General features: G+C 43.1%; 1 protein-coding gene across 1 annotated transcript; it reads left to right on the top strand.

Annotated features, from left to right (window-relative positions):
• Positions 1–9: 9 nt before the first annotated feature.
• LOC306918090 (uncharacterized protein) lies at positions 10–25,242 on the top strand (the record flags this gene model as incomplete). The annotated part of the gene is made up of 7 exons (XM_079530978.1): positions 10–409; positions 10,266–10,406; positions 11,542–11,754; positions 13,625–13,789; positions 14,670–14,882; positions 24,962–25,095; positions 25,216–25,242. Exons 1-7 carry the CDS (start codon positions 121–123, stop codon positions 25,240–25,242), a joined length of 1,182 nt encoding a protein of 393 aa, XP_079387104.1. The 5' UTR covers positions 10–120.
• Positions 25,243–27,099: the final 1,857 nt, after the last annotated feature.

Raw genomic sequence — 27,099 nt, 5'->3', positions numbered from 1 at the left:
GGGGAGAAGTTGTGGAACCTCTTTGTTTGTGACTGATCCTCGATACATTTGACAAATTATTAGTATATTTCAGTAGTAACCGAGAGATTTACACATTTTATTAGTATATTACAGTTGGTGATGTCTCCTAAAGTTAAAAGGAGTCAAATGGAGTCTGTACGGCTGAAGATAAATGAACACATGACGTCGGTGGGAGAGGACATATTGTGTGTTTTCGACAAACAGCGTGGTGTTGATGTTTGTAGTGTGACGCTTAATGTCAGAGTGTTTGTGTTGGAGCGCCTCAGCGCGGTGGGAGAGTTCATGTGCAACCTTTTCCAGAGAGAGATGGAGACACTAGAAACAATGGAGAAACAGAACAAACTGCTGGACGTGATGCTACAGCCACACATCAGACTACGCCGAGCAGGTTAGTGTGTGTGTGTGTGTGTGTGTGTGTGTGTGTTTAGTAGACACGTTTTGCAACTGTTTTAAATCACCTCATTAGTTCTAATCTATTAAGAGTAAGGTCAGCTACATTATGACGCCAGACAGTGTTTTTGTTGACGAAAATGCAACAGACTAGTTAGTTACCAGTTACTAATTGTCTCCACCAGGCCGAAGGCATGGGGAGGCCTGGTGGAGACAATATGTTTTGCACTCCGTCCGTCCGTGTGTGTGTGTGTGTGTGTGTCCGTCTGTGAACAGCTAATCTCCGGCACCGTTAACCCGGTCGATGTCAAATTTTGCACACACACTCCCTGGATGCCAACGATGAACCTCTGCTCCAGAACGGCCTGTTATAGCGCCACCAGGAGGCCGCTTTGTGCAAAACACGTTTTTGGACAGTACACCTACAGATTTTGTCCAAACATCACGCAAATTGGTACACAGTCTCTCTAGAGCCATTCAACGAAACGGGTCTTTCAGATTTCTCAGACTCCATCCTGATTGCCTAAGATTGGCTTCCAAAGTTTGCAGGAGTGCTCAGTTTCAAACAAAATGCTGCAAATCATGGACACATCGTGTGATTTCCGTGAAATTGTGCACGCACATTCCCACTAGGCCGAGAAAGAAATGCCACGTGAACATTTTCAACTCAGCCTCATGGTGGCGCTATAACTCGCCGAAAAGTGTTTTACCTCTAACTGCACGGATCTGTGGATAACTTTGTATGCCAACTCCCTAGAGGCCAAGGAAAAACCTTTGCCTGGAATTTTTCACATCTGCTCTTTATAGCGCCACCAGGAGGCCGACATATGTAAAACACATTTTCTAATATTACTCCTAAAGATTTTATCCAAATTTCACGCAAATCGGTACACATGATCTCCATAGCCATGTGATCAAGACACGTTTGTTTGATTTCTCATAATCCACCTTCATTGCCTACAATTGGCTTCTAAACCTTTCATGAGTAGCCCGCTTTGTACCCGTTTTGTACATTTTGCCACAATTACTCAACGCAGCGTCCGATTGCGGTGAAACTGTGCATGCATATTCCCACTAGGCTGAGGAAGAAATGCCACTTGACAGTTTTCAAATCAGCCTCATGGTGGCGCTACAACAGGCCAAGCTGCGTCTCACACACACACACACACACACACACACGCACACACAAAACATCCTCCTGGTGGAGACCTGTGCCCAGAAGGGCACTTTTTCTAGTTAGTCTGTCTGATTGAACCTGACTTAAAGGACCACTTCACTACTTTTCAACCTATCTTCATATAATAGTTCCTCAGTAATAATCATGATAAAATTTAAGATTTTTATTATCGATTATAGATTTGTATTATCGTGTGCAGATAGTTTTGTAGTAGTTTATTTTGGTGATAAAAGAACATTGGGCCTCATGCGCCAATAAGTTCCTAACTTTTCCTCTTACATTTCTTCCTAAGTGAATTCCTAAGATAAGTCCAGTCAGATTCATGAAACGTTCTTAAGTAGGCAGAATTGTTCGTAAGCATGTTCTTATGATGATGAATCCAAATCCTCGTAACTTGAAGGGGTGTGCCAGTTCATTCAAATTATCATAGGTAGACGCCCCACATATCCTAATTAGCATCCTAATTACCATAGGGAACCGCCCCACCAATCCCATATAAGGCATTGGGAATTCACTTTCCTACCTGTGTTCACCCAGGTGGGTGTAGTTTTGCATGACTCCATGGCCTTGCCTGCAGTCACACCTGTGTGTGATTGCAGCTCACAGGACCTCACACATAGAAATAAAGTTGAGTGAAGTCAAGAATACCTAAACTAAAGTCTAAATATGGTGGAACACCAGACTCCAAACATTAAAAATCAATAATACTGTGGAGGTACTGAAGTGAACAGAAATTTTCAATATTTTAATATTTTCAATATTCATGAATGTATTTTATACATTATGTGTGGGTTATGTGGTGGGTATGGTGCGTTTGTTTGGGTTGGGTTGTGAACTCTAAACCAGTGGTTCTCAAACATTTTCATGTCAAGGACCCCCAAATTGACATGCATTCTGCAGACCCCCATATGAAAATATTTTCTGCTAGGGTAATGTTTTGAAGATTTATCAAAATGTTTTGAAAATAGCCGATCTACAAGCTCAAAATGGGCAGTAATGGGACGCGTTTGTGAGCTTGTTTATTGGCTATTTTCAAAGTATAAAATGGGATTAAAGTGGTGTGGACTGCCTGGAACTTCCTCAAGGACCCCTTGAGGTCCTCAGACCAAACTTTGAGCATCATGCAGATGGCGCTGTTTTCCCTTTATGTTTTCAGATTGCACTTAAGAACGAAAAAGGCACCCTAAGAGTGCTCCACAGTGTGCGTAGATTCTGTTCTTACCTACGAACAAATCACAGCTAAGAAAAGATTGAGGGATCCCAAAACCTTCTTAAAAACTTCCTAAGTGGGTCTAAGAACAAATTTCCTCTTAAGAACGGTTGGCGCATGAGGCCCATTGCATGGATTCATACATTTTTAGGGGTGTTAGCCCCTGCTATGCCCAGCTTTCTGGGTTTGTGTGAGCACAAACATTGGCTGATGATTGGTGATCACCCCATAGCGATGATTTGATAGGCTGAGCAAAGTACATATTGAAGATAAAAGTGAGGGCAGAAAAGTGACGACCCCAAAAGTGATTGACCAGAATGACATTTTTTTTTGTGACGATGTGATTTAGTAAGAGAAACCTATGAAAATCTGGAACTAAATCGTTACCAAGAAATTTCTTCACTAATATGTTTCTAAAAGTGTCTAATAATATGTACTAAAAGTTTGAAATTCAACTCCCGTGGGAAATTTGAGTTATTAGCATAATATGTGACCATGACCATAACACCTATATAAGGCAACAAAGTCCAAATTTCATCATTCTTTAAAAGGATCCCTGGCTAATGAGACAAATATGTCTTAAAACATTATACTTGACCCTATTCTCTATTACTAAAGAAATAAAATAAAAACACCTTAAATATTGTATTTCTTTCATAAATAGAGAATCTTTCACTCAATAGGGACTGCTCCTGTCGCAAGTTGATGTCATATGTTCATGTGTGGTCCAGCCCTATGGAATATATGGAATGCACGTGCTAATAAAAAATATTTTAAATATTGCTTTGATGCTCATATTAACTTTAGGAAGTATTAAGTTGTTTTTTATTAGCATATGCATTCTATAATTCCATAGGGCTAGACCACACATGGACATATGACATCATCAACTTGCGACAGGAGCAGTCACTATTGACTGAAAGATTCTTTATTTATGAAAGAAATCAAATATTGAATGTGTTTTTATTATTTTATTTTAATTTTAGAGGGTACTTAATATTTTAAGGCATATTTGTCTCATTAACCAGGGATCCTTTTAAGTAGCATGTGACATATAAAACTAGGGGGTTTTCATGATTCTGAATCCATTCCAAGCATTCGTTTTGCACAAAAAACACTCCTTGGGAGGAAAACAGCCATAGCCGTCATCACAAATGTGATGAGGTCAGCACATTTGGGCAAATGGATATGGCTGAATTTAGCACAATGAGTGTTTTTAGTGCAAAACTAATGCTTGAATGGATTCAGAATCATGAAAAACCCCTAGTTTCATATATCACATGCTACTTAAAGAATGATGAAATTTTGCCTTGCCTTATATAGGATAGTAATGTTATGGTCACATTATGCTAATAACTCAAATCTCCCACGGGAGTTTAGTTTCAAACTGTTAGTATTAGACACCTTTAGAAACACATTGGTGAAGACATTTCTTGGCAACAATTTAGTTCCCAGATTGGATTTGAATATAAAATGCTCTTACTAATTGGTTGAGCACGGAATATAATGTATAATTATGTTACTGTATGATGATAAGAGCGACCTTCACTAAGCCAACGACTTATTTTTCTATCCTTTTCACAACAAAAGCAAACTTAGAAAAAAAACACACATGTGAGGGGTACTCTTATCATCATACATCATCACATTCTGATTCACAATTATTCCTTCACTAAATCCCACCCCAAAAAGCGATTGTCCAATGCCAATCCAAATACTTTAAGGATGGGTTGGGGAGGGACTTTTCTGTCCTCACTTTTTGAGTGGTGCAACAACTCCAAGGAACAGCTTTGTCCCTATCTCCTAACCCAGGGGTGCCCATTACGTCGATCGCGGTCGACCAGTCGATCGCAAGCGCTGCGCAGGTAGACCGCTTGGCCCTGCCATGAAAAAAAAACAATCCTCGCCTCGGGCAGGCGGCGGCGCGCCGGCGGCTTTAAAACCCCCCACAATACAGTGCCTTGTTTTCAAGTGTGGGGACTGGGGAACGTCGGGTCTGTTCTGTTGTTAAACAAACTAAAGGGATATCTATCCATCATTGTTCATATAGCATAGCATAGCTTCAGAGAAGACACTGATGTTGTCGATTCCATTGCCTCGAAAATATCAACACTTTTTAACATGAACTCTTCAAGATTCAAGCGTCGGAGAATGAGATCATGGCACTGCAGGCTGACATACAGTTAAAGTCGCGCGCCCGCGATGGAGAGTTTTGGAACTTACTTGTGGAGGAAAAGTACCCAAACATCAGGACTTGTGCAGCCTCGCTCACAGCGTTATTTGGCTCCACATATTTATGTGAATCAGCGTTTTCCCACATGAAGATAATCAAGTCCAAATATCGTTCCACGTTGACGGACGATCATTTGGAGGCCTGTTTAAGACTAGCTGTCAGCAGTGACTGTCCGGATTACGCAGCGCTGACGGACTCCATTCAGTGCAAGCAGTCATCTGATTAAGGTAGGAATCTGAGCGCGTGTGTGTGTGTGTGTGTGTGTGTGTGTCCTGAATAGCGCTGCTTTTTAAGATAGTGAGCAATGAAATGTTGTTTAAAGATGCATGTGTTGTGTATATGATTTGGTTTCTTAGCCTTGCTTTCTTTTTGTCGTTTTCACAGGGACAGTCAACAAGAGAGAGAGAGAGTGGGAAAGACAGAGAGCTTCAAGCAATCAGTGCTAAAACTTGTTTATATAAGGCAGGAATAATAATTTGACAGAGACTGGTCATCCGGACGGACGACTGGTGGTAATGAGTCACTTGAGTGAAGTAAGAGACTGTTCTTACAACTGAGAACTGAGCTGTTTTATTCAGTGTGCTCTTTGAGTTGAGTGGTGCCTTATTGCTTCATGTGATTGTGTATGCTTTTTTTGTGTGATACTTTTAATATTTGTAACATTCTATGAGCAATATGTTATTTCAAAGAGTAACTTTAACAAAACATTGCAATGTGGGGTAACTGAAAAGGTAAATAAATAGAATTGATTTTTGAAACAGTCCTAATGCCTTAATGTTATTTATTTTGCCATATAGGTACATATTTTGAGTATTTTAAGCAATGGGATAATTATTTTTTGGTTGGTAGATCACCTTGAGCTGGCAATTTTAAAAGTAGACCTCAAGTCAAAAAAGTGTGGGCACCCCTGTCCTAACCTATGTGACTATGTCCCTGTGTTCCGATGTTTAGAGTACCAATAGGGGGTGCTGTTGCACCACTCACTTCAGACTGGTCTGATTTTTTATCCTCAATACGTACATTGCTCAGCCAATCAAATCATCGCTATGGGGTACACGGTTACATGTGTTTGGTACGCCGATTCATTGATCCGATACCCCTAACCCCTAACCTAACCATAACCGCAAGCACGGGAGCAGGCGCTAGTCCGAGGTGCGGACGCATGTCGAACCAATGCTCCGTCGGACCATAGTATGCCTCCCGGGGTACACACAGACACACAAAGCTGGGTCCGACCGTTGATTCAGCATGTCGGACCTTTGGTGTGTCGGATCTGTGTGTGCACACCACGGGTACAGACTAGAGGAGACTCGCTCAGAACAAGATTTCCGGTCACCATTTTCCAGCCTCACTGTGGCGACAGATATAAATAAGGAAACAGCGCACAACAACAACAACATTTACAGTTCTAGACTCATGGCGTGAACTGAACGCATTCACTATGACAGATTTATCGGGTTAATTTTGCGTTGATGTATCCAGGGTGCCTCTATGTGCCCACAACAACAGATCTACAAGCAGTTGACAGTAAGGATGTCACGGTTTGAAAAAAACCAACCCGGTACGGTATTCAATAAAAAAACGACTCAACCGGTAAAACCGGGATTTTTTTTTTGAGGGCGCACTTGAGTCATTTTCGTTTTTTCCATAGACGTAAAAACCATAATTTGGACAACAGAGTGACAGCTTGAGATTTCACACATTTGTCTTTATTTTTCAATGCTCACACAAATGGAAACAAGCCATAGTGTTTTTCTTGCCTTCTTGGGCTCAATTCTTTAAGCATTGTATTCGTATTAAACTGTACTTTTTCTTACAAACTGTATCGTGATCTGCACGCATCTGCGTGTCTACCAGGCCAGCTATATGGGGTCCGCTGAGTCTGAACCGAAAACCGTCACATCCTTAGTTGACAGCCAGCTTGTATGTCCGTTTTTTGAGGGGCGCTATCCCCTCTTATGCCCGGCTTTGTGTGTCTGTGTGTACGGGTCCCATAGCGGTGATTTGATTGGCTGAGCAATGTACATATTGAGTACAGAAAAGTGAGGACGCCCATTGTGATTGGCCGGAATGTGATGATGTATGATCACTTCACACGTGTGATTTGTTTTTCTCCCTCTACTGGCTGTGTGTGTGGGTTCAGGCTTGGTCTGAACCGTTTTTTGTATGTGCTTCCATGCACGGGTAGAGAGCCTCCATGTGTTTTGGAATGTTGAAGGATATGTTATTTTGTCAGCTGACGCCCAAAAGCCATGCAGCGTTTATTTAATTGATATCTCTGACAGTCAATGCGCTGCTCCCATGCTAGCTCGGCTAGGGAGATAACAACACGCCGACTACTAGACGGATGCATATCATGATCTGTGTGCAACATAACTGCTATTCATTTACTGAGAGAACACACGTTTACCTGATCACTATTTATTCACTGAGGAGAGAACACACGTGTGCCTGATCACTCGTCAATTCACTCTCGTGGTGTTTTTTCCTCTCTCTGGTTCCATGTCCACACGTCTTCTCATCAAGTCAACTTGTAAACATTGAGAGCTTTTTTGACGTGAGGGGATCGAGGCGGAGATCAGACCACCCGAACTAATCCCTGTCGACCCATGGCTAAACAAGTCAAAGATGGTACAGAGATTGAATATAGATTTTCCATTTTTGACGCGTGCTCATCTCAACTTAAAAAAATCAAAATCCCAAAAAGTTTTTTATTATAAATAATTACATATATATATTTGATGTATTGTTCAAAAACATTATAAGAAAAAATGTGTGAAGTGAGTGGTGCAACTCCGTGTGAGGGTCCACGGAACATCCAGACCACCATAAATTTAATATGTTTATAAATGTTAAAATCACTTTCCATCTCAGACCTAGGCCCTCATTTATCAACCGTGCGTACGCCAAAATATGGGTGTACGCCGAAATTACCGCAATTTTCGGAATTTACGATTTGAACGTTTGAATTTGAACTTGAGCCAAGACAAAAATCGGGAGCTGTCGTACGCTTTGTCCTCGGCTGTTTTTCTGTCGTAGAACAGCGGAGCAGCATTGTTTGACCAGCTGAGAGGCTGTCACAGGCATCGAAACATATGTATTCACTCCTAAAATGTTTATATAAAACTGTATAGGTATGTATATGGGCTAAATGTAAAAAAGAAAAAAAAAGTAAAGGAATACGATGTGTCTTTGTGTCATATGAAATTAGTAGGAGATTTCCAACTTTACAAGCAAGCAATTAAAATCGCGCATTTAAAAACAATGTTGCAAGTTAGATGCGTAAGCCATTTAAACAGTGTGTCGCATGATGAGCGCATACATGCAAGGATTTGGGCTGTCTGTGCTGAAATATTTCCATGACGGGACGTTGGAGAGTATAGTGCAGTGCTGCAGCGCGGAGAGTCCCAACATGGGTAGCCTACTGTAGCCTAATCTACAGCAGGCCGATGTCTTTCTGGAGTTACAGTATGTGCAATCTCCTCCTCGGTTCACAGGTTCAGGTTTTCGTTCACTAATATATCTTGTTGTATATTAAATTAATAAAGACTTTAATAATTGAATATACAACTAACAACACAGTGACAGTTGCTTGCAAATTGCGATATGTGCGTGCGTGCGTGCGGGGGGGTGAGGCGGGCAGCAAGGGAAGCGAGAGGAGAAACAGACAGGGTAGTCCTACAGCTTTATTTAATTCATGCAGGTTTATTTATTTAAGATACAACAAGTTGCGTGTGCGTGCGTGCGTCTGTGTGTGTGTGTATGGGAGGGGGCAGCAAGGCAACTTAGGCAAGCGAGTGAAACTTTTTTTCCCCCTGTAACCATGGTTTCCAGGTCGTATTGCAGTTGTTCATGTCGCAAAAACCAGGGCGAGGCTTGATTTCATAGGGCGTGCCAGATTGATTTCAGCCGCCACATTTATCACTGCTAGGAATTAAATTAGGAAGGATCAGCTGTCTGCGATCACTTTATAAATGCCGACCCGACGTGGGTGTACTACGAATCCGACACTCGAATTTGGGGCAGATTTTACACTCAATTGATAAATGAGGGCCAGAATATCTATAGTTTTGCTTTCGTGTGTGCGTGTGTGCGTGCGCGCGCAACGTGACACTTGGTGGTGAAAACCATCCGAACGCCATGTTCGTGCTCGGACACAGCCAGGGACACAAATAGCTGTCTATAGGAGGAGTGGTTGCACCACTCAAAAAGATGAGATGTTTTCCAAATGGTAGAGGGAACGTAGTGTGTGTCTCTGTACTGCTCTAGTCTAGTACATCTAGACACGTACACGTCGCGGTTCTGCACGGTTTTTACTTCCTGCTTGCACATAGTGTGCACAGATGACGACCAAGATGATTCGAGAAGTGCCATAGGCTCCTGGAAGACTTTCCCCTCGATCACCTTGGCCGTCAACTCTGCACACAGGGAGTAAACAAAACCTTGCACATGACGAGTGGCATGCATTGCACAAGAGCAGCTGACAGCGTTGACGACAGAGTCCTATGTGAAAATAACCGCTCACTATTTTGAAGGCTGGGCTGTGAAGAGTTGGCCTCGCGTCCAATACCGCTGCATGGATTTTGCATGGATTCTTTTTTGCAATGGCAGGTTCGTCTGGCTACGCGAGGCTAGTGAAGATTATGTTACTACTACTGCTGTAGCGTACGGATTAACACATTTATTTAGTTTTGAGTGTTGCACCCACTCCATGGCGGAGCTTTGTGTGTCCCTGGGTCCCTGGCTGGCTGGCTGGGTCCGTCCGAGCACGGAAATAGCGTTAGGTCGGTTTTCACCACCAAGTGTCACATATTAACTGTATATATGATGATTTTGGGTGTGACAGTACAGTACAGTACAGTAGAGGGACCCCCAGGGATCACCACACAGTAACTGTCATTTCTCGACCGTTTCGGACGCGGGGCGGCTCGCCGGAACCGGCCCGCCACCCTGAGCGCGTTCCTGTGGGTCTGGATGTTCCGGGGACCCCCACACAGTTTTGTACCACTCGGTTCACACGGGTGTGATTTTGTATTAACATTGGGGCCTGTGCAGTCAATGCACAGTTGTGCTCTCCTGTCAACTGATTGAAAAAGTAAAATAGATTGACACGTCTGTAAATGGCCACGACACGTCGACTCGCCAAATATGAGTCGTTTAACATCCCTAATTGAAGCCATTATTCGTGTCCTTTATCATATAAAGTCCTCATTGTTTGTATTCCTTCATTCCAGACCAGTGTGTGGAGTCCAGTCTGCAGGTGAAGATCAGTCCTCCAGCCACCAATGTTTCTATTAAACAGGAACCTGAAGACCACCTTAAACAGGAACCTGAAGACCACCTTAAACAGGAACCCGAAGACCACATAGATCTCAGTAAGTTTAAAGCACTTTACTTTTTACTATTTAGGCATTTAGCAGACACTCTTTATCCAGAGCAATTTAAGTAAGAACATTCATCAAATGTATAGAGACAGTGTAGTGTCTCAGTAGCCTCGGTACCCAGGCTTTCATTTTCGTCGGTGCAAAAAATGAAAGCCTGGGGCAACGCATAAGCCGCTCTGGTTTAGGAGTGGGAATCAGGCCTTCAGGGTGGGCCAGAAACCTAACACATTAACTCAGGCTAGTGTCTCAGTGATCTAGTATCAACTTACAGTAAGCAAGGTAAGCACATTCATCAAATGTATAGAGACAGTGTAGTGTCTCAGTGATCTAGCATCATACTGTAGGTAAACCATGAACCTAGCATCAGTCTAAACACTATAATATCACACAATAAATAATCTCTACATTGAAACTAGACAAACTGTAGGATGCCAGGTCAACAAATGAACCTAGCATCTGTCTAAATATCATGCTATCTAAATTACATTTTAACCTCTGCATAAGACTGCCTGGTCGTAAAGACTAGTCATGTGCTACGACTAAGATGGAGTCTGAAGGGGTAAGTCTAAGGGCCGATTCATACCCCCCCCACCCCCATTCGGCTCTAAAATAGGAGTATGAATCGCGCCTAAGGGTTATGGCAGAAATGTGTATTTTATTCTGATCTCTTGTATAGCTATCATCAGGGGTGAAAATGTGTCGGTACTAAGGATGTGAAGATGAACCGATGAATCGGTAATCGGTTTTAACATTAACAATGTGATTTGCATCGATGCATGGACTCCTGGGTCAATCTCAATGTACCATGAATCAGACTAGATCAATCTGAATGTACCATGAATCGGACTAGATCAATCTGAATGTACCATGAATCGGACTAGGGTTCAGTTAAAACATCAGTAATCTGGTCCATCAGTGTTTCCATCATTCATTAGGGAATTTAGAGCGCAATAAAAACAGCCAAGCTTTTTTAACCGATGTGAATACTTTATTTTCCATTGTTGAGAACTGCACCTGCGTACTACTGTGTGCACTAGCTTTTCATGTAACTGAGGAAAGTCAGGAAACACTGCATGAAACAAATAAAATCAAACCTTTACCGTTTCTCATTGTGTCTTTTTCCTAGACGTCCTGCTCCTCCCTGTATTTTCTCTAGACGTCCTGCACCGCCCTGTGTGTAAAGAGGTTTCCTCTGAAGAGGAGAGGAGCTCCAGTCTGGTCCAGGAGGAACCAGAGCCTCCACACATTACAGATGAGCAGGAGGAGCTACTTCAAAGACCAGAAGAGGTTGATAGTCCAATGCTGACATTACTAGCAGTGAAAAGTGAACATGATGATGGTGAGAACAGAGACACAGAGCCTGTAGCCAGCACCTCAACTGAACACATGAAAACACAAGCTGATGTAGAGGACGGTGGAACATCACAACCAGCTAGTGATGAGCAGCTCCTCTCTTCACACTGTTCTGAATCTGACATCACTGAAGACAGTGATGAGTGGCAGCCCAGTGTAGATCAGTCACCTTTAAACACACTGAAGTCACGCAAAATGTTTAATCATGAGGGAAGTCTAAAAAGACACATGATGACTCATACAGGAGAAAAGTCCTTTACTTGTAAAGTTTGTAGAAAAGGCTTTAGGCAAAAGGGTCACCTAAAATCACACATGATGACTCATACAGGAGAAAAGCCCTTCACTTGTAAAGTTTGTAGCAAAGCCTTTGCTGAGTTGCGTACTCTAAAAACACACATGAGGACTCATACAGGGGAAAAGTCCTTTACATGTAAAGTTTGTAGAAAAGGCTTTAGGCAAAACCATCACCTAAAATCACACATGAGGACCCATACCGGAGAAAAGCCCTTCACTTGTAATGTTTGTAGCAAAGCCTTTGGTCAGTTGTGTAATCTAAAAAGTACCAGTAGTACTATAATAAGGATTTGTACATGGTGAGGTGTCTGACAACACTATTTATTTATGTCCTGACTCAGAGGGGGCATAAATAAGGCACGGACCGAAACGCGCGCCCTCTAATAGGTTCCTTCTGAAACGGAATCTGTGTAAATGGTTCCTACTGAAACTCAATCCATGTCCTGACCTTAGACTTGGAGTATATAGTAATAGAGACGGCACCGGATTTTTCCTCCCATCCACTTGCATTAAGTGCATTAAGTTGCTAAAAAAAAAAAAAGATAGTCAACGGACGAGCGCGTTCATGTGTTTGGACCAGCGCTGCAATACCAGATTCGGCCACTATGTCCATTTCGCCTCAGGGTTTCCTCCTGGGCAAAACCATCACCTAAAATCACACATGAGGACCCATACCGGAGAAAAGCCCTTCACTTGTAATGTTTGTAGCAAAGCCTATTGCGACTTGAGTACTCTAAAAAGACACATGAAGACTCATACCGGAGAAAAGCCCTTCACTTGTAATGTTTGTAGCAAAGCCTTTGGTCAGTTGAGTAATCTAAAAAAACACATGAGCACTCATACCGGAGAAAAGCCCTTCACTTGTAAAGTTTGTAGCAAAGCCTTTGCTGAGTTGCGTACTCTAAAAACACACATGAGGACTCATACCGGAGAAAAGCCCTTCACTTGTAATGTTTGTAGCAAAGCCTTTGGTCAGTCGAGTACTCTAAAAAGACACATGAGCACTCATACAGCAAGGGGAAATATTTAGCTGAACCAGAGGGCATGGCTATCAGTATAATCCCCCTGTATCCACCTGTTTCCAGTGTCCTGAGCCCTTGTGTGAAAGTTGTGCATAACTTCCTGTTGATTTTTTTTGTGTTTTTTTTTGTTTTAACCTAAGCTATCCGGATGGGGTAAACAGTGCTACGTATTCAGGCCATTCACCACAAATAAAGAGGTTTAAATTGATTGAAATCCGAGGCTCGCCGGAACCGGCCCGCCACCCTGAGCGCGTTCCTGTGGGTCTGGAAGTTCCGGGGACGCCCACACAGTTTTGTACCACTCGGTTCACACGGGTGTGATTTTGTATTAACATTGGGGCCTGTGCAGTCAATGCACAGTTGTGCTCTCCTGTCAACTGATTGAAAAAGTAAAATAGATTGAAACGTCTGTAAATGGCCACGACACGTCGACTCGCCCAATATGAGTCGTTTAACATCCCTAATTGAAGCCATTATTCGTGTCCTTTATCATATAAAGTCCTTATCCATGTCCTCATTGTTTGTATTCCTTCATTCCAGACCAGTGTGTGGAGTCCAGTCTGCAGGTGAAGATCAGTCCTCCAGCCACCACTGTTTCTATTAAACAGGAACCTGAAGACCACCTTAAACCGGAACCTGAAGACCACCTTAAACAGGAACCTGAAGACCACCTTAAACAGGAACCTGAAGACCACATAGATCTCAGTAAGTTTAAAGCACTTTACTTTTTACTATTTAGGCATTTAGCAGACACTCTTTATCCAGAGCAATTTAAGTCATCAAATGTATAGAGACAGTGTAGTGTCTCAGTAGCCTCGGTACCCAGGCTTTCATTTTCGTCGGCGCAAAAAATGAAAGCCTGGGGGAACGCATTGGCCGCTCTGGTTTAGGAGTGGGAATCAGGCCTTCAGGGTGGGCATCGCTCTAAATTATGTGACATAGTGCTGCACTGGGGGGGAGAGGAGGGGCCGGGGCTGATGGACAGGCCGCCCTGAACCAATCAGGGCATGCGCAAATCTAAGCCACGACCCGCCCCTCTAGACCAGAAACCTAACACATTAACTCAGGCTAGTGTCTCAGTGATGCTTACTGTGATGCTTACAGTAAGCAAGGTGATGTATGATCATACTGTAGGTAACCCATGAACCTAGCATCAGTCTAAACACTATAATATCACACAATAAATAATCTGTACATTGAAACTAGACAAACTGTAGGATGCCAGGTCAACAAATGAACCTAGCATCTGTCTAAATAACATGCTATCTAAATTACATTTTATCCTCTGCATAAGACTGCCTGGTCGTAAAGACTAGTCATGTGCTACGACTAAGATGGAGTCTGAAGGGGTAAGTCTAAGGGCCGATATATTCAGTGTTTCCATCATTCATTAGGGAATTTAGAGCGCAATAAAAACAACCAAGCTTTTTTAACCGATTTGAATACTTTATTTTCCATTGTTGAGAACTGCACCTGCGTACTACTGTGTGCACTAGCTTTTCATGTAACAGAGGAAAGTCAGGAAACACTGCATGAAACAAATAAAATCAAACCTTTACCGTTTCTCATTGTGTCTTTTTCCTAGACGTCCTGCACCTCCCTGTATTTTCTCTAGACGTCCTGCACCGCTATGTGTGTAAAGAGGTTTCCTCTGAAGAGGAGAGGAGCTCCAGTCTGGTCCAGGAGGAACCAGAGCCTCCACACATTACAGATGAGCAGGAGGAGCTACTTCAAAGACCAGAAGAGGTTGATAGTCCAATGCTGACATTACTAGCAGTGAAAAGTGAACATGATGATGGTGAGAACAGAGACACAGAGCCTGTAGCCAGCACCTCAACTGAACACATGAAAACACAAGCTGATGTAGAGGACGGTGGAACATCACAACCAGCTAGTGATGAGCAGCTCCTCTCTTCACACTGTTCAGAATCTGACATCACTGAAGACAGTGATGAGTGGCAGCCCAGTGTAGATCAGTCACCTTTAAACACACTGAAGTCACGCAAAATGTTTAATCATGAGGGAAGTCTAAAAAGACACATGATGACTCATACAGGAAAAAAGCCCTTCTCTTGTAAAGTTTGTAGCAAAGCCTTTGGCGACTTGAGTAATCTAAAAACACACATGAGAACTCATACTGGAGAAAAGCCCTTCACTTGTAAAGTTTGTAGCAAAGCCTTTGGTCAGTTGAGTACTCTAAAAAAACACATGAGAACTCATACCGGAGAAAAGCCCTTCACTTGTAAAGTTTGTAGCAAAGCCTTTGGTCAGTTGAGTACTCTAAAAACACACATGAGAACTCATACCGGAGAAAAGCCCTTCACTTGTAATGTTTGTAGCAAAGCCTTTGCTTTGTTGAGTAGTCTAAAAAAACACATGAGAACTCATACCGGAGAAAAGCCCTTCACTTGTACTGTTTGTAGAAAAGCCTTTGGTGTGTTGAGTGCTCTAAAAACGCACATGAGGACTCATACCGGAGAAAAGCCCTTCACTTGTAATGTTTGTAGCAAAGCCTTTGGTGACAGCAGTACTCTAAGAAAACACAGTAGGACTCATACAGCAAGGGGAAATATTTAGCTGAACCAGAGGTCATGGCCATCAGTATAATCCCCCTGTATCCACCTGTTTCCAGTGTCCTGAGCCTTTGTGTGAAAGTTGTGCATAACTTCCTGTTGATTTATTTTGGTTTTGTTTTGTTTTAACCTAAGCTATCCGGATGGGGTAAACAGTGCTACGTATGCAGGCCATTCAACACAAATAAAGAGGTTTACATGTATTGAAATCCGAGTGCATGTGTTGTGTTTGCTCTGCATCGTCTGCCTTGCATTTGGAGTGCTGGTGGATCACTGAATGAAACCCCGCCCAGTGGAGTGAACACAGGGTGTATCTGTCCTCCCTTTGGCTTGTGCCTATCACTGCCGGGTCATAGTTCACCAATGCTGAACCGTAAAGCTAAATTCCAATACCCAAAATCTCGGCCACTCGCTCACTCCCACTCGCTCACCTGGGGTCCAGCTTGACCCGTGGTGAAAACCAACCAAACGTCATTTTCTGGAAATATATGCAGACTTGGCTGGAAATATGCAGACTTGGCAACACTCAGCAGAATGATCTACGGTCGACTAGCAGTGTTGCAAGTTTCCCATGCTAATATAGACCAGCCCGATTCTTCGAATCAGCTGGTAAAAAAGATAGTCAACGGACGAGCGCGTTCATGTGTTTGGACCAGCGCTGCAATACCAGATTCGGCCACTATGTCCATTTCGCCTCAGGGTTTCCTCCTGGGCAAAACCATCACCTAAAATCACACATGAGCACCCATACCGGAGAAAAGCCCTTCACTTGTAATGTTTGTAGCAAAGCCTATTGCGACTTGAGTACTCTAAAAAGACACATGAAGACTCATACCGGAGAAAAGCCCTTCACTTGTAATGTTTGTAGCAAAGCCTTTGGTCAGTTGAGTAATCTAAAAAAACACATGAGCACTCATACCGGAGAAAAGCCCTTCACTTGTAAAGTTTGTAGCAAAGCCTTTGCTGAGTTGCGTACTCTAAAAACACACATGAGGACTCATACCGGAGAAAAGCCCTTCACTTGTAATGTTTGTAGCAAAGCCTTTGGTCAGTCGAGTACTCTAAAAAGACACATGAGCACTCATACAGCAAGGGGAAATATTTAGCTGAACCAGAGGGCATGGCCATCAGTATAATCCCCCTGTATCCACCTGTTTCCAGTGTCCTGAGCCCTTGTGTGAAAGTTGTGCATAACTTCCTGTTGATTTTTTTTTGTGTTTTTTTTTTGTTTTAACCTAAGCTATCCGGATGGGGTAAACAGTGCTACGTATTCAGGCCATTCACCACAAATAAAGAGGTTTAAATTGATTGAAATCCGAGTGCATGTGTTGTTTTTGCTCTGCATCGTCTGCCTTGCATTTGGAGTGCTGGTGGATCACTGAATGAAACCCCGCCCAGTGGAGTGAACACAGGGGCTGCGTTCGAATTCATTCCCTATGCCCCATATAGTGCACTACTTTGGGGTTCCGCCATTTTGTTATAGTGTCCGAATATGTAGTGAGCATTTTTGCACCCTAATGTAGTGGACTGAAGTATCCCACAATGCACCGGGAATTGTAGGGACCATCCGATGGTCACTACAAAAACACAGCGAAGCAAATCTGCCCCATAATGCATTGCGCAAGCTCGCTCTTGAACGCACATGCACGCTTTTGCGCGCACGTGCGCTGCTTCTGCATGCATGCGTTTATTGCGCTCCAACTCAGAAGAGGCAGAAGTTGAACCAGCGAAAGAAATCAACACAAATGTACGTTTTAAACTTTCGTTTCCCCTCTCTTTTCTTCCCTGGTGGATCTCGAAGCTACAGATCTCGAGACAAATGATCTGTGCATTTATTTGCAATTGTTTTGTTTTATTTATTTATAATAAAACAATTCATTTGCATTTGCAATAGTATTACTAATCTGATTCATTCATATCACCCAGGCCCAGCGCATGACTAAGGAGAGGAATGAGTTGCTTGCTGTAGTGTAGAAGGCCTTATATTTGAATAGTTTTTGGATTAAGGTTGGTGAGGTTGTAAAGCTATGTGCTGAAGTCCAATATATATTTTGTACATGCATGTGAGACATTAATTGTGTCTCCGAACATATGTTTTATTAATGTTAATTAATTCCTGACATTAAAAAATATATGTTACCTAACATTATTGCATTGAATTGCGCTAAATACATTACAACTTTAATTCTTTACCAAAAGTACCCGATCTACAAGCTCACAATACGGACGTCGCGTTGCTTATAGATCGGCTATTTTTTCTGAACCCCCCCCCCCCCCCAGGATTAGCGGGGGTTCATAATCATGCAGCTGATATTTTCATATTGTCAAGGTGGTGCACTGTTTTCATATTGCTGGATAATGGATATAATATTAATGTATTGATAATAATCATAGGCCTATGTTATTTTAAAAGAATAACCTTTTTATCATCATTTCAGCAGCAGCGTTTTGACTGATTTTTTGTAGTCAGTTGATTCTTCATATCCAAATGAGTGAAACGGCCGGGATGATTTGTTTATTTTTCATACAGTTCTTTATGAGGTGATCTGAACCCTATGGGGGATTACAATGTAAATAAAAAGTACATGAACCCGCGGACCTATAGCGCCCTCTACCGATATTGACGTCAGAGTCGGTGCTCCCCATACAGGGAGTATTGTCCGAATTAATCACTATTTGAGTCCACTGAGTCTGGGTCCCCGTATGGGGAGTAGGGAGTAGGGAACAACCCTAGCAATTCGAACGCAGCCCGGGTGTATCTGTCCTCCCTTTGGCTAGTGCCTATCACTGCCGGGTCATAGTTCACCAATGCTGAACCGTAAAGCTAAATTCCAATACCCAAAATCTCGGCCACTCGCTCACTCCCACTCGCTCACCTGGGGTCCAGCATGACCCGTGGTGAAAACCAACCAAACGCCATTTTCGTGCTCGGACACAGCCAGCCAGCCAGCCAGGGATACACATAGCTGTCTATAGGTAGTCCCCACAGGAATCTGCGATTCCGCGATCGCGGATTTTACCACTGATTTCAAAGCCGTCTGTGGAATTCTCGACCATCCGCGCGGAATAGTAGAAAAATTCCGGGAGAAAAAACTGGTCGTGGAGCGTCCGTATAACATGACAAAGTTACTTATTACTACCAGTAGTACTATAATAAGGATTTGTACATGGTGAGGTGTCTGACAACACTATTTATTTATGTCCTGACTCAGAGGGGGCATAAATAAGGCACGGACCGAAACGCGCGCCCTCTAATAGGTTCCTTCGGAAACGGAATCTGTGTAAATGGTTCCTACTGAAACTCAATCCATGTCCTGACCTTAGACTTGGAGTATATAGTAATAGAGACGGCACCGGATTTTTCCTCCCATCCACTTGCATTAAGTGCATTAAGTTGCTAAAAAAAAAACAAGAATTGATTCAAATCAATTAATTACCAGCTGATTACAATCTTCAGAATTGTGCTATTATCTGAAATGTATATATCTGTGTCTGTTTATGTGTGTGTGTGTGTGTGTGTGTGTGTGTGTGTGTGTGTGTGTGTGTGTGTGTGTGTGTGTGTGTGTGTGTGTGTGTGTGTGTGTGTGTGTGTGTGTGTGTAAACAACAACAGGATCTGTCCAGGTGAGTGTAGCCTAGTACAAAATGGAGCCAAACATTAGTGACTATCAAGTCATTAGAGGAAATGGAGGTTATTTGGAATGTGTTGTCTGTAGCTTGATTTAACAGACCGAAAACAAATTAGAGGGAACATTGCCGCGGACCACCGCACCAACCTCCGCAGGGACCCCCCTTATATTCAATCAATTCAATTCAAGAATTGATTCAATATGAATAATAACCAGCAGCTTCCGTATAGATGTGTGTTTAATATAAGGGGGGTCCCTGCAGAGGTTGGTGCGGTGGTCCGCGGCAATGTTCCCTCTAATTTGTTTTCGGTCTGAGTAAACACTCAAACCTCCTGAGCAGACGTCAGCAACTGCTGAGCAAACATCCATCACCTTGACACCAACTAGCCCAACATGAGAGAATGCGAAGTGAGCGCCCCACACTTCACAGGTGTGATTTTTTTGTTTTTGCCAAATGGATTTTGGGAGTGAATCAATGAATAGTTAGATAAGGCAACAAGTTACAACAATTTTTTTGGTAATATCAAGGTGGTAGGCTAGCAATTTTAGGAGCCTTTTCAGGCTGTGACCCGCCAAAGTAATCATATTTGAACTGGGGACCCCCCCACCCAGACAAGCAACAGAATGGTTCCACAGATAAATGTTGTGAAATAGCAGATGTCCAAGGTCGTTGTGAACTTGTGGATTGGCTATTTGCACAATTGTTGCCTCTGTCTTATATAATAATAGGGCTGTCAATCGATTCAAATATGTAATTGCGATTAATCACATGATTGTCCATAGTTAATCGCAAATTAATCGCATATTTGTATCCGTTCTAAATATACCTTAAATCAGTGGTTGTCAAGATTTGTCATATCAAGGCCCATTATTTATTCTGCATTTGAGCCACGGACCACCATTTGATGACATTTAGCCTTCCAGACCCAAACTAAAGAACTGTATTGATGTTGGTACCATTAGGAGAGATAACAGGCCAATGTTGATGAAATTAAGTTGGCTACATTCTCAAATTGTGTAGAAGTAATGCAGATGTTTAACAAATTTTCAGCTGTTGAGTGTGAAATTGAACCAAAAGGACCCACTTGGTTTAATTGTACTCGCAAGAGTGAAAGATCTCTAAGGGTTCATTTGGTTACCAAGTCTCCATCATGTAGCTGGGGACCACCTGGTGGTCCCCAGGCCACAGGTTCAGAACCACTGCTTTAGTGCTTTTCAAAATACTCTTATCAACATGGGAGAATGTTTTTTTTGTTGCAAATGCCATGGAAGAGGGCAGAAATTTTCAAAGCATAAACTCCACACACACGCTGCGCGAGACGAGACCCCTCCGCTCCGCCTGCCTCTCTCTCCTGCAAGGCATAGCTGCAAGCACGCACACACACAGGCTGTCAACATTAGCTTTAGCAGGCATTAGCATGGTGCAAAAGTAACTGCTGTGTTTGTCTCCCGAAACTGTTCAGTTCATCCTGCATGAACAGCGCTCGAGCGCTCGGTTTCTGCCCCCTCAATGTCGTAACTCTTCTATGAGTTGGCTCTGGGTCAAACCACCGCGATGTGTGTGAATGTGCGTGGCAATGGAATTGGCCAATGCAAATTCTATAATCGTAATACTTTGGCACAAACCAACTATTGGCGAAGAACAATATTGATGTAACTAAGAGTTTCGATGAGTTAGCTATATTTTATATACAGAGATTTCGAAGGAATAAGCGAAATCGTGAGGCGACAATTCCTCCTCCTCCGCTGTTTCTCTTTCTCTTTCTCTTCTCCTGAGGAGAGATCACAGTGGGCGGTGGCTTCCAGGCATGTGTGTGTGTGTGTGTGTGTGTGTGTGTGTGTGTGTGTGTGAGTGTGTGTGTGTGTGTGTGTGCGTGTGCGTGTGCGTGTGCGTCTGAGCCAATGGCGCGAGGGGAGGCAGTGTTGCCAGGTCCGCGAATTATAAGCGAGTTGGAGTGTGTGTAAGTAGTGTGTTGAAAGGTGTTTTTTGTGGGCTTTTGAAATATGCAGACTTGGCAACACTCAGCAAGAAGTAGTCGGCAGTATGGTTGCCAGTGTTGCCAACTGTCGTGACAGAAATAAGCTAAGCAGCCTCCACGTTAGGCTGGAAATATGCAGGCAGGAAATATGCAGACTTGGCAACACTCAGCAAGAAGTACTCGGCAGTATGGTTGCCAGTGTTGCCAACTGTCGTGACAGAAATAAGCTAAGCAGCCTCCACGTTAGGCTGGATGGAAATATATGCAGACTTGGCTGGAAATATGCAGACTTGGCAACACTCAGCAGAATGATCTATGGTCGACTAGCAGTGTTGCAAGTTTCCCATGCTAATATAGACCAGCCCGATTCTTCGAATCAGCTGGTAAAAAAGATAGTCAACGGACGAGCGCGTTCATGTGTTTGGACCAGCGCTGCAATACCAGATTCGGCCACTATGTCCATTTCGCCTCAGGGTTTCCTCCTGGGCAAAACCATCACCTAAAATCACACATGAGGACCCATATCGGAGGAAAGCCCTTCACTTGTAATGTTTGTAGCAAAGCCTATTGCGACTTGAGTACTCTAAAAAGACGCATGAAGACTCATACCGGAGAAAAGCCCTTCACTTGTAATGTTTGTAGCAAAGCCTTTGGTCAGTTGAGTAATCTAAAAAAACACATGAGGACTCATACCGGAGAAAAGCTCTTCACTTGTAAAGTTTGTAGCAAAGCCTTTGCTGAGTTGCGTACTCTAAAAACACACATGAGGACTCATACCGGAGAAAAGCCCTTCACTTGTAATGTTTGTAGCAAAGCCTTTGGTCAGTTGAGTACTCTAAAAAGACAAATGAGCACTCATACAGCAAGGGGAAATATTTAGCTAAACCAGAGGGCATGGCCATCAGTATAATCCCCCTGTATCCACCTGTTTCCAGTGTCCTGAGCCCTTGTGTGAAAGTTGTGCATAACTTCCTGTTGATTTTTTTTGTGTTTTTTTTTGTTTTAACCTAAGCTATCCGGATGGGGTAAACAGTGCTACGTATTCAGGCCATTCACCACAAATAAAGAGGTTTAAATTGATTGAAATCCGAGTGCATGTGTTGTTTTTGCTCTGCATCGTCTGCCTTGCATTTGGAGTGCTGGTGGATCACTGAATGAAACCCCGCCCAGTGGAGTGAACACAGGGTGTATCTGTCCTCCCTTTGGCTAGTGCCTATCACTGCCGGGTCATAGTTCACCAATGCTGAACCGTAAAGCTAAATTCCAATACCCAAAATCTCGGCCACTCGCTCACTCCCACTCGCTCACCTGGGGTCCAGCTTGACCCGTGGTGAAAACCAACCAAACGCCATTTTCGTGCTCGGACACAGCCAGCCAGCCAGCCAGGGATACACATAGCTGTCTATAGGTAGTACCCACAGGAATCTGCGATTCCGCGATCGCGGATTTTACCACTGATTTCAAAGCCGTCTGTGGAATTCTCGACCATCCGCGCGGAATAGTAGAATGTCTGTGGAATAGACGGATGCCCCCGTTTTTACTCCCAGAATTTTCTACTGGGGAAAATTCCGGGAGAAAAAACTGGTCGCGGAGCGTCCGTATAACATGACAAAGTTACTTATTACTACCAGTAGTACTATAATAAGGATTTGTACATGGTGAGGTGTCTGACAACACTATTTATTTATGTCCTGACTCAGAGGGGGCATAAATAAGGCACGGACCGAAACGCGCGCCCTCTAATAGGTTCCTTCTGAAACGGAATCTGTGTAAATGGTTCCTACTGAAACTCAATCCATGTCCTGACCTTAGACTTGGAGTATATAGTAATAGAGACGGCACCGGATTTTTCCTCCCATCCACTTGCATTAAGTGCATTAAGTTGCTAAAAAAAAAAAAAAGATAGTCAACGGACGAGCGCGTTCATGTGTTTGGCCCAGCGCTGCAATACCAGATTCGGCCACTATGTCCATTTCGCCTCAGGGTTTCCTCCGGGTGCCATCTCTATTCATATATACTCTAAGGTCCAGAATCTTGACAATGACAAATTGACAATGCTAAAGCAGAAAAGAATAAATATTACTCCCACATTAAGTATCCTCTAGTCTAAACTGTAGTTACTGTTACTGTGGAAGGACAGAGATTGTCTTTGAGCAACAAGATGAATGACAACCTTTGCAACCAAAACAAATTAAAACATGAATTATAATCAATCCCCAAAAACGATTATTTGAATATTATGACGCATCCATAATTACAATTAATTGTATCTATTTCATGAAAGATTTGACTTATTAAAAAAAATAGCTTGATAACTTGATTTAGGTTAAATAAGTTAATGTCCGCGGAATATTAACTAAGGCGCGCTGTAAGCGACTGCAGGAGATTAAATTATAAGTCGCTGAGAGGCGATCATATGGGACTTATTGTCAGACGCGCTCCGCTCTGCAAACACAAGAAATTCGCTGGGTCCAAGGACTGCATTTAAGGGGTTAAAGCAGTGTAAAAACTCATAAGGGTGCTCAAACATAAAGCAAAAGTAACCACAGAATCAACGTAAATAAAATAAAGCGGTGTAAAGTGGTCAACAAAAAGTATGGCGTCCCACACACCCCCTCTCTCTGTGTCCACAGCAGGTGAACAGGTGATGTTAATGGGAACCTTGGGTCCGCCCCTATGCCCGTCAATCATCCACATCAACACCAGTGACAGCCTACTCATTTCATTGACCAATGTATAATCAACATAACCAAACCAATTCATGGCTCTTACACGCGCAATCAAGGATTGATCTCCGCTGAATTAGGAATGTTCTCCGCGGAATCAAGACTTTTTCTCTGCGGATTCCTGTGGGGACTATATAGCACCACTCAAAAAGATCAGATGTTTTTCCAAATGGTAGAGGGAACGTGTGTGTGTGTCTCTGTGCTGCTCTAATCTAGTGCACGTCTCTCGCCGTGTGTGCGGTTATTACGTCCTGCTTGCACATAGTGTGCACAGATGATTCGAGAAGTGCCATAGGCTCACGGAAGCCTTTCCCCTCGATCACCTTGTCCGTCAACTCTGCACACACTATGGCAAGCAGGAAGTCAGGGAGTAAACAAAACAGCGCACACGACGAGTGACATGCATTGCACAAGAGCAGCTGACCGCGTTGACTACAGAATCCTATGTGAAAATAACCGCTCACTATTTTGGGCTGTGAAGAGTTGAGGCCTATTCATAGTCCAGTTTTCGGTGAAGAGGTGACCACCGAAACGGTATTTAGTAAAAACATTGAGATGTGTTGTGTGAGCGGTGACCACCGTGGTGTGGTCACCTCTTCACCGAAAACTGGACTATGAATAGACATTTAGCCTTGCAGACAATACCACTGCATGGATTTTATTTCTTTATTTGTATTTTTGCAATGGCAGATTCGTCTGGCTACGCGAGGCTAGTGAAGAGTGCCATCCTACTGCTGCAGCGTACGGATTAACACATTTATTTAGTTTTGAGTGTTGCAACCACTCCATTGCGGAGCTTTGTGTGTCCCTGGGTCCCTGGCTGGCTGGGTCCGTCCAAGCAATAGCATTTGGTTGATTTTCACCACCAAGTGTCGCATATTAACTGTATATATGATTTTGCGTGTGACAGTACAGTAGAGGGACCCCGGGGATCACCACACAGTAACTCTGTCATTTCTCGACCGTTTCAGACACGGGGGGGCTCGCCGGAACCGGAACGCCAACATGGGCGCGTTCCTGTGGGTCTGGAAGTTCCGGGGAACACCACAGTTATGCACCACTCGGTTCACACATGTGTGAGCTCTCCTGTCAACTGATTGAAAAAGTAAAAGAGTAAAATAGATCGACACGTCTGTAAATGGCCACGACACGTCATATAAATTCCTTATCCAGGTCACATCAAAATCCTCATTGTTAAAGTCCTTATTGTATTCCTTAATTCCAGACCAGTGTGTGGAGTCCAGTCTGCTGAAGATCAGTCCTCCAGACACCACTGTTTCTATTAAACAGGAACCTGAAGACCACCTTAAACAGGAACCTGAAGACCACCTTAAACAGGAACCTGAAGACCACATAGATCTCAGTAAGTTTCAAGCACTTTGCTTTTTACTATTTAGGCATTTAGCAGACGCTCTTTATCCAGAGCAACTTACAGTAAGCAAGGTAAGCACATTCATCAAATGTATAGAGACAGTGTAGTGTCTCAGTGATCTAGGATCATACTGTAGTAAACCATGAACCTAGCATCAGTCTAAACACTATAATATCACACAATAAATAATCTGTACATTGAAACTAGACAAGGATGCCAGGTCATGAAATTAACCTAGCATCTGTCTAAATAACATGCTATCTAAATTACATTTTAACCTCTGCATAAGACTGCATGGTCGTCGTCAAGCGGAGTCTGCCTTAAGATACGTCAGAAATTTGTATTTTTTTATTATGATCTCTTGTGGAGCTATCATCAGCGGTGAAAGTGTCAGTACTAAGGATGTACAGATGAAAGTGTGTCAGTACTAAGGATGTAAAGATGAACAGATGAATCGGTAATCGGTTTTAACATTAACAATGTGATTTGCATCGATGTGTTGACTCCTGGATCAATCTGAATGTACCATGAATCTGACTAGGGTTCAGTTAAAACCTCAGTAATCTGGTCCATCAGTGTTTACATCATTCATTAGGGAATTTAGAGTGCAATAAATACAGCCGAGCTCTTTTAAATGTGAATACTTTGGTTAGCTTTTCTAGCTTTTCATTTTACACAATCAGCGCCAGGATTTCTTTCAAAATAGCAGCTCCCCCCCCCCCCTCCTTCCGTTCCGTACAAAAACCGGGAGGCATAATGTTGCTTGCTTACCTCGCTATGATTACGATAAAGTCGCTCGATAATCCCTCGCGTTCATATTTTAAACGAGAAGCATGTTGAAGTCAGAAATGAAGAGCTTAGTATATCCATCTGGTCAAAACCACGGAGAGCTCCCTAGATTACGCGCTACGAGCCTTTCTTTCTGAGCGGTAAACAGGGAAGTGAACGCCTATGTTGCAGAAGGAGAGGCCAACCGATGGATTAGCTATGACGTCTCCACACGGTCTAAATGGGTTAACAGAGGAAACACTGCATGAAAAACATGCAAAGTTCAAACCTTTACCGTTTCTGATTGTATCTTTTCCTAGACTCCCTGCACCTCCCTGTGTTTTCCCTAGATGTCCTTCACCTCCCTGTGTGTAAAGAGGAGGTTTCCTCTGAAGAGGAGAGGAGCTCCAGTTTGGTCCAGGAGGAACCAGAGCTTCCACACATTAAAGATGAGCAGGAGGAGCTACTTCAAAGACCAGAAGAGGTTGCTAGGCCAATGCTGACATTACTAGCAGTGAAAATTGAAGATGATGATGGTGAGAACAGAGGCACAGAGCCTGTAGACAGCACCTCAATTGAACACATGAAAACACAAGCTGATGTAGAGGACTGTGGAACATCACAACCAGCTAGTGATGACCAGCTCCTCTCTTCACACTGTTCTGAATTGACACTCATCACTGAAGACAGTGATGAGTGTCAGCCCAGTGTAGATCAGTCACCTTTAAACACACTGAAGTCACACAAGACACATGTGGAAGGACAGAGATTGTCTTTGAGCAACAAGATGTCCCGGGACCTGAAACCATCGAAAGAAACTCAAGAGTCACACAGGGAGGACAAGTTTTAATTGTGCAGTGTGTTGTAAAACGTTTAATCACAAGGGAAATCTGAAGATGCACATGCAAACTCATTCAGGGGAAAAACCATTTACTTGTTCAATTTGTAGAAAAGGCTTTATTCACTTGT

Source organism: Electrona antarctica, assembly GCF_951216825.1.
Source record: "Electrona antarctica genome assembly, contig: scaffold_41, whole genome shotgun sequence".
Classification (NCBI taxonomy): domain Eukaryota; kingdom Metazoa; phylum Chordata; class Actinopteri; order Myctophiformes; family Myctophidae; genus Electrona; species Electrona antarctica.
Note: the sequence above shows the minus strand (reverse complement) of the source record. Positions and strands in the feature narration are given on the sequence as shown.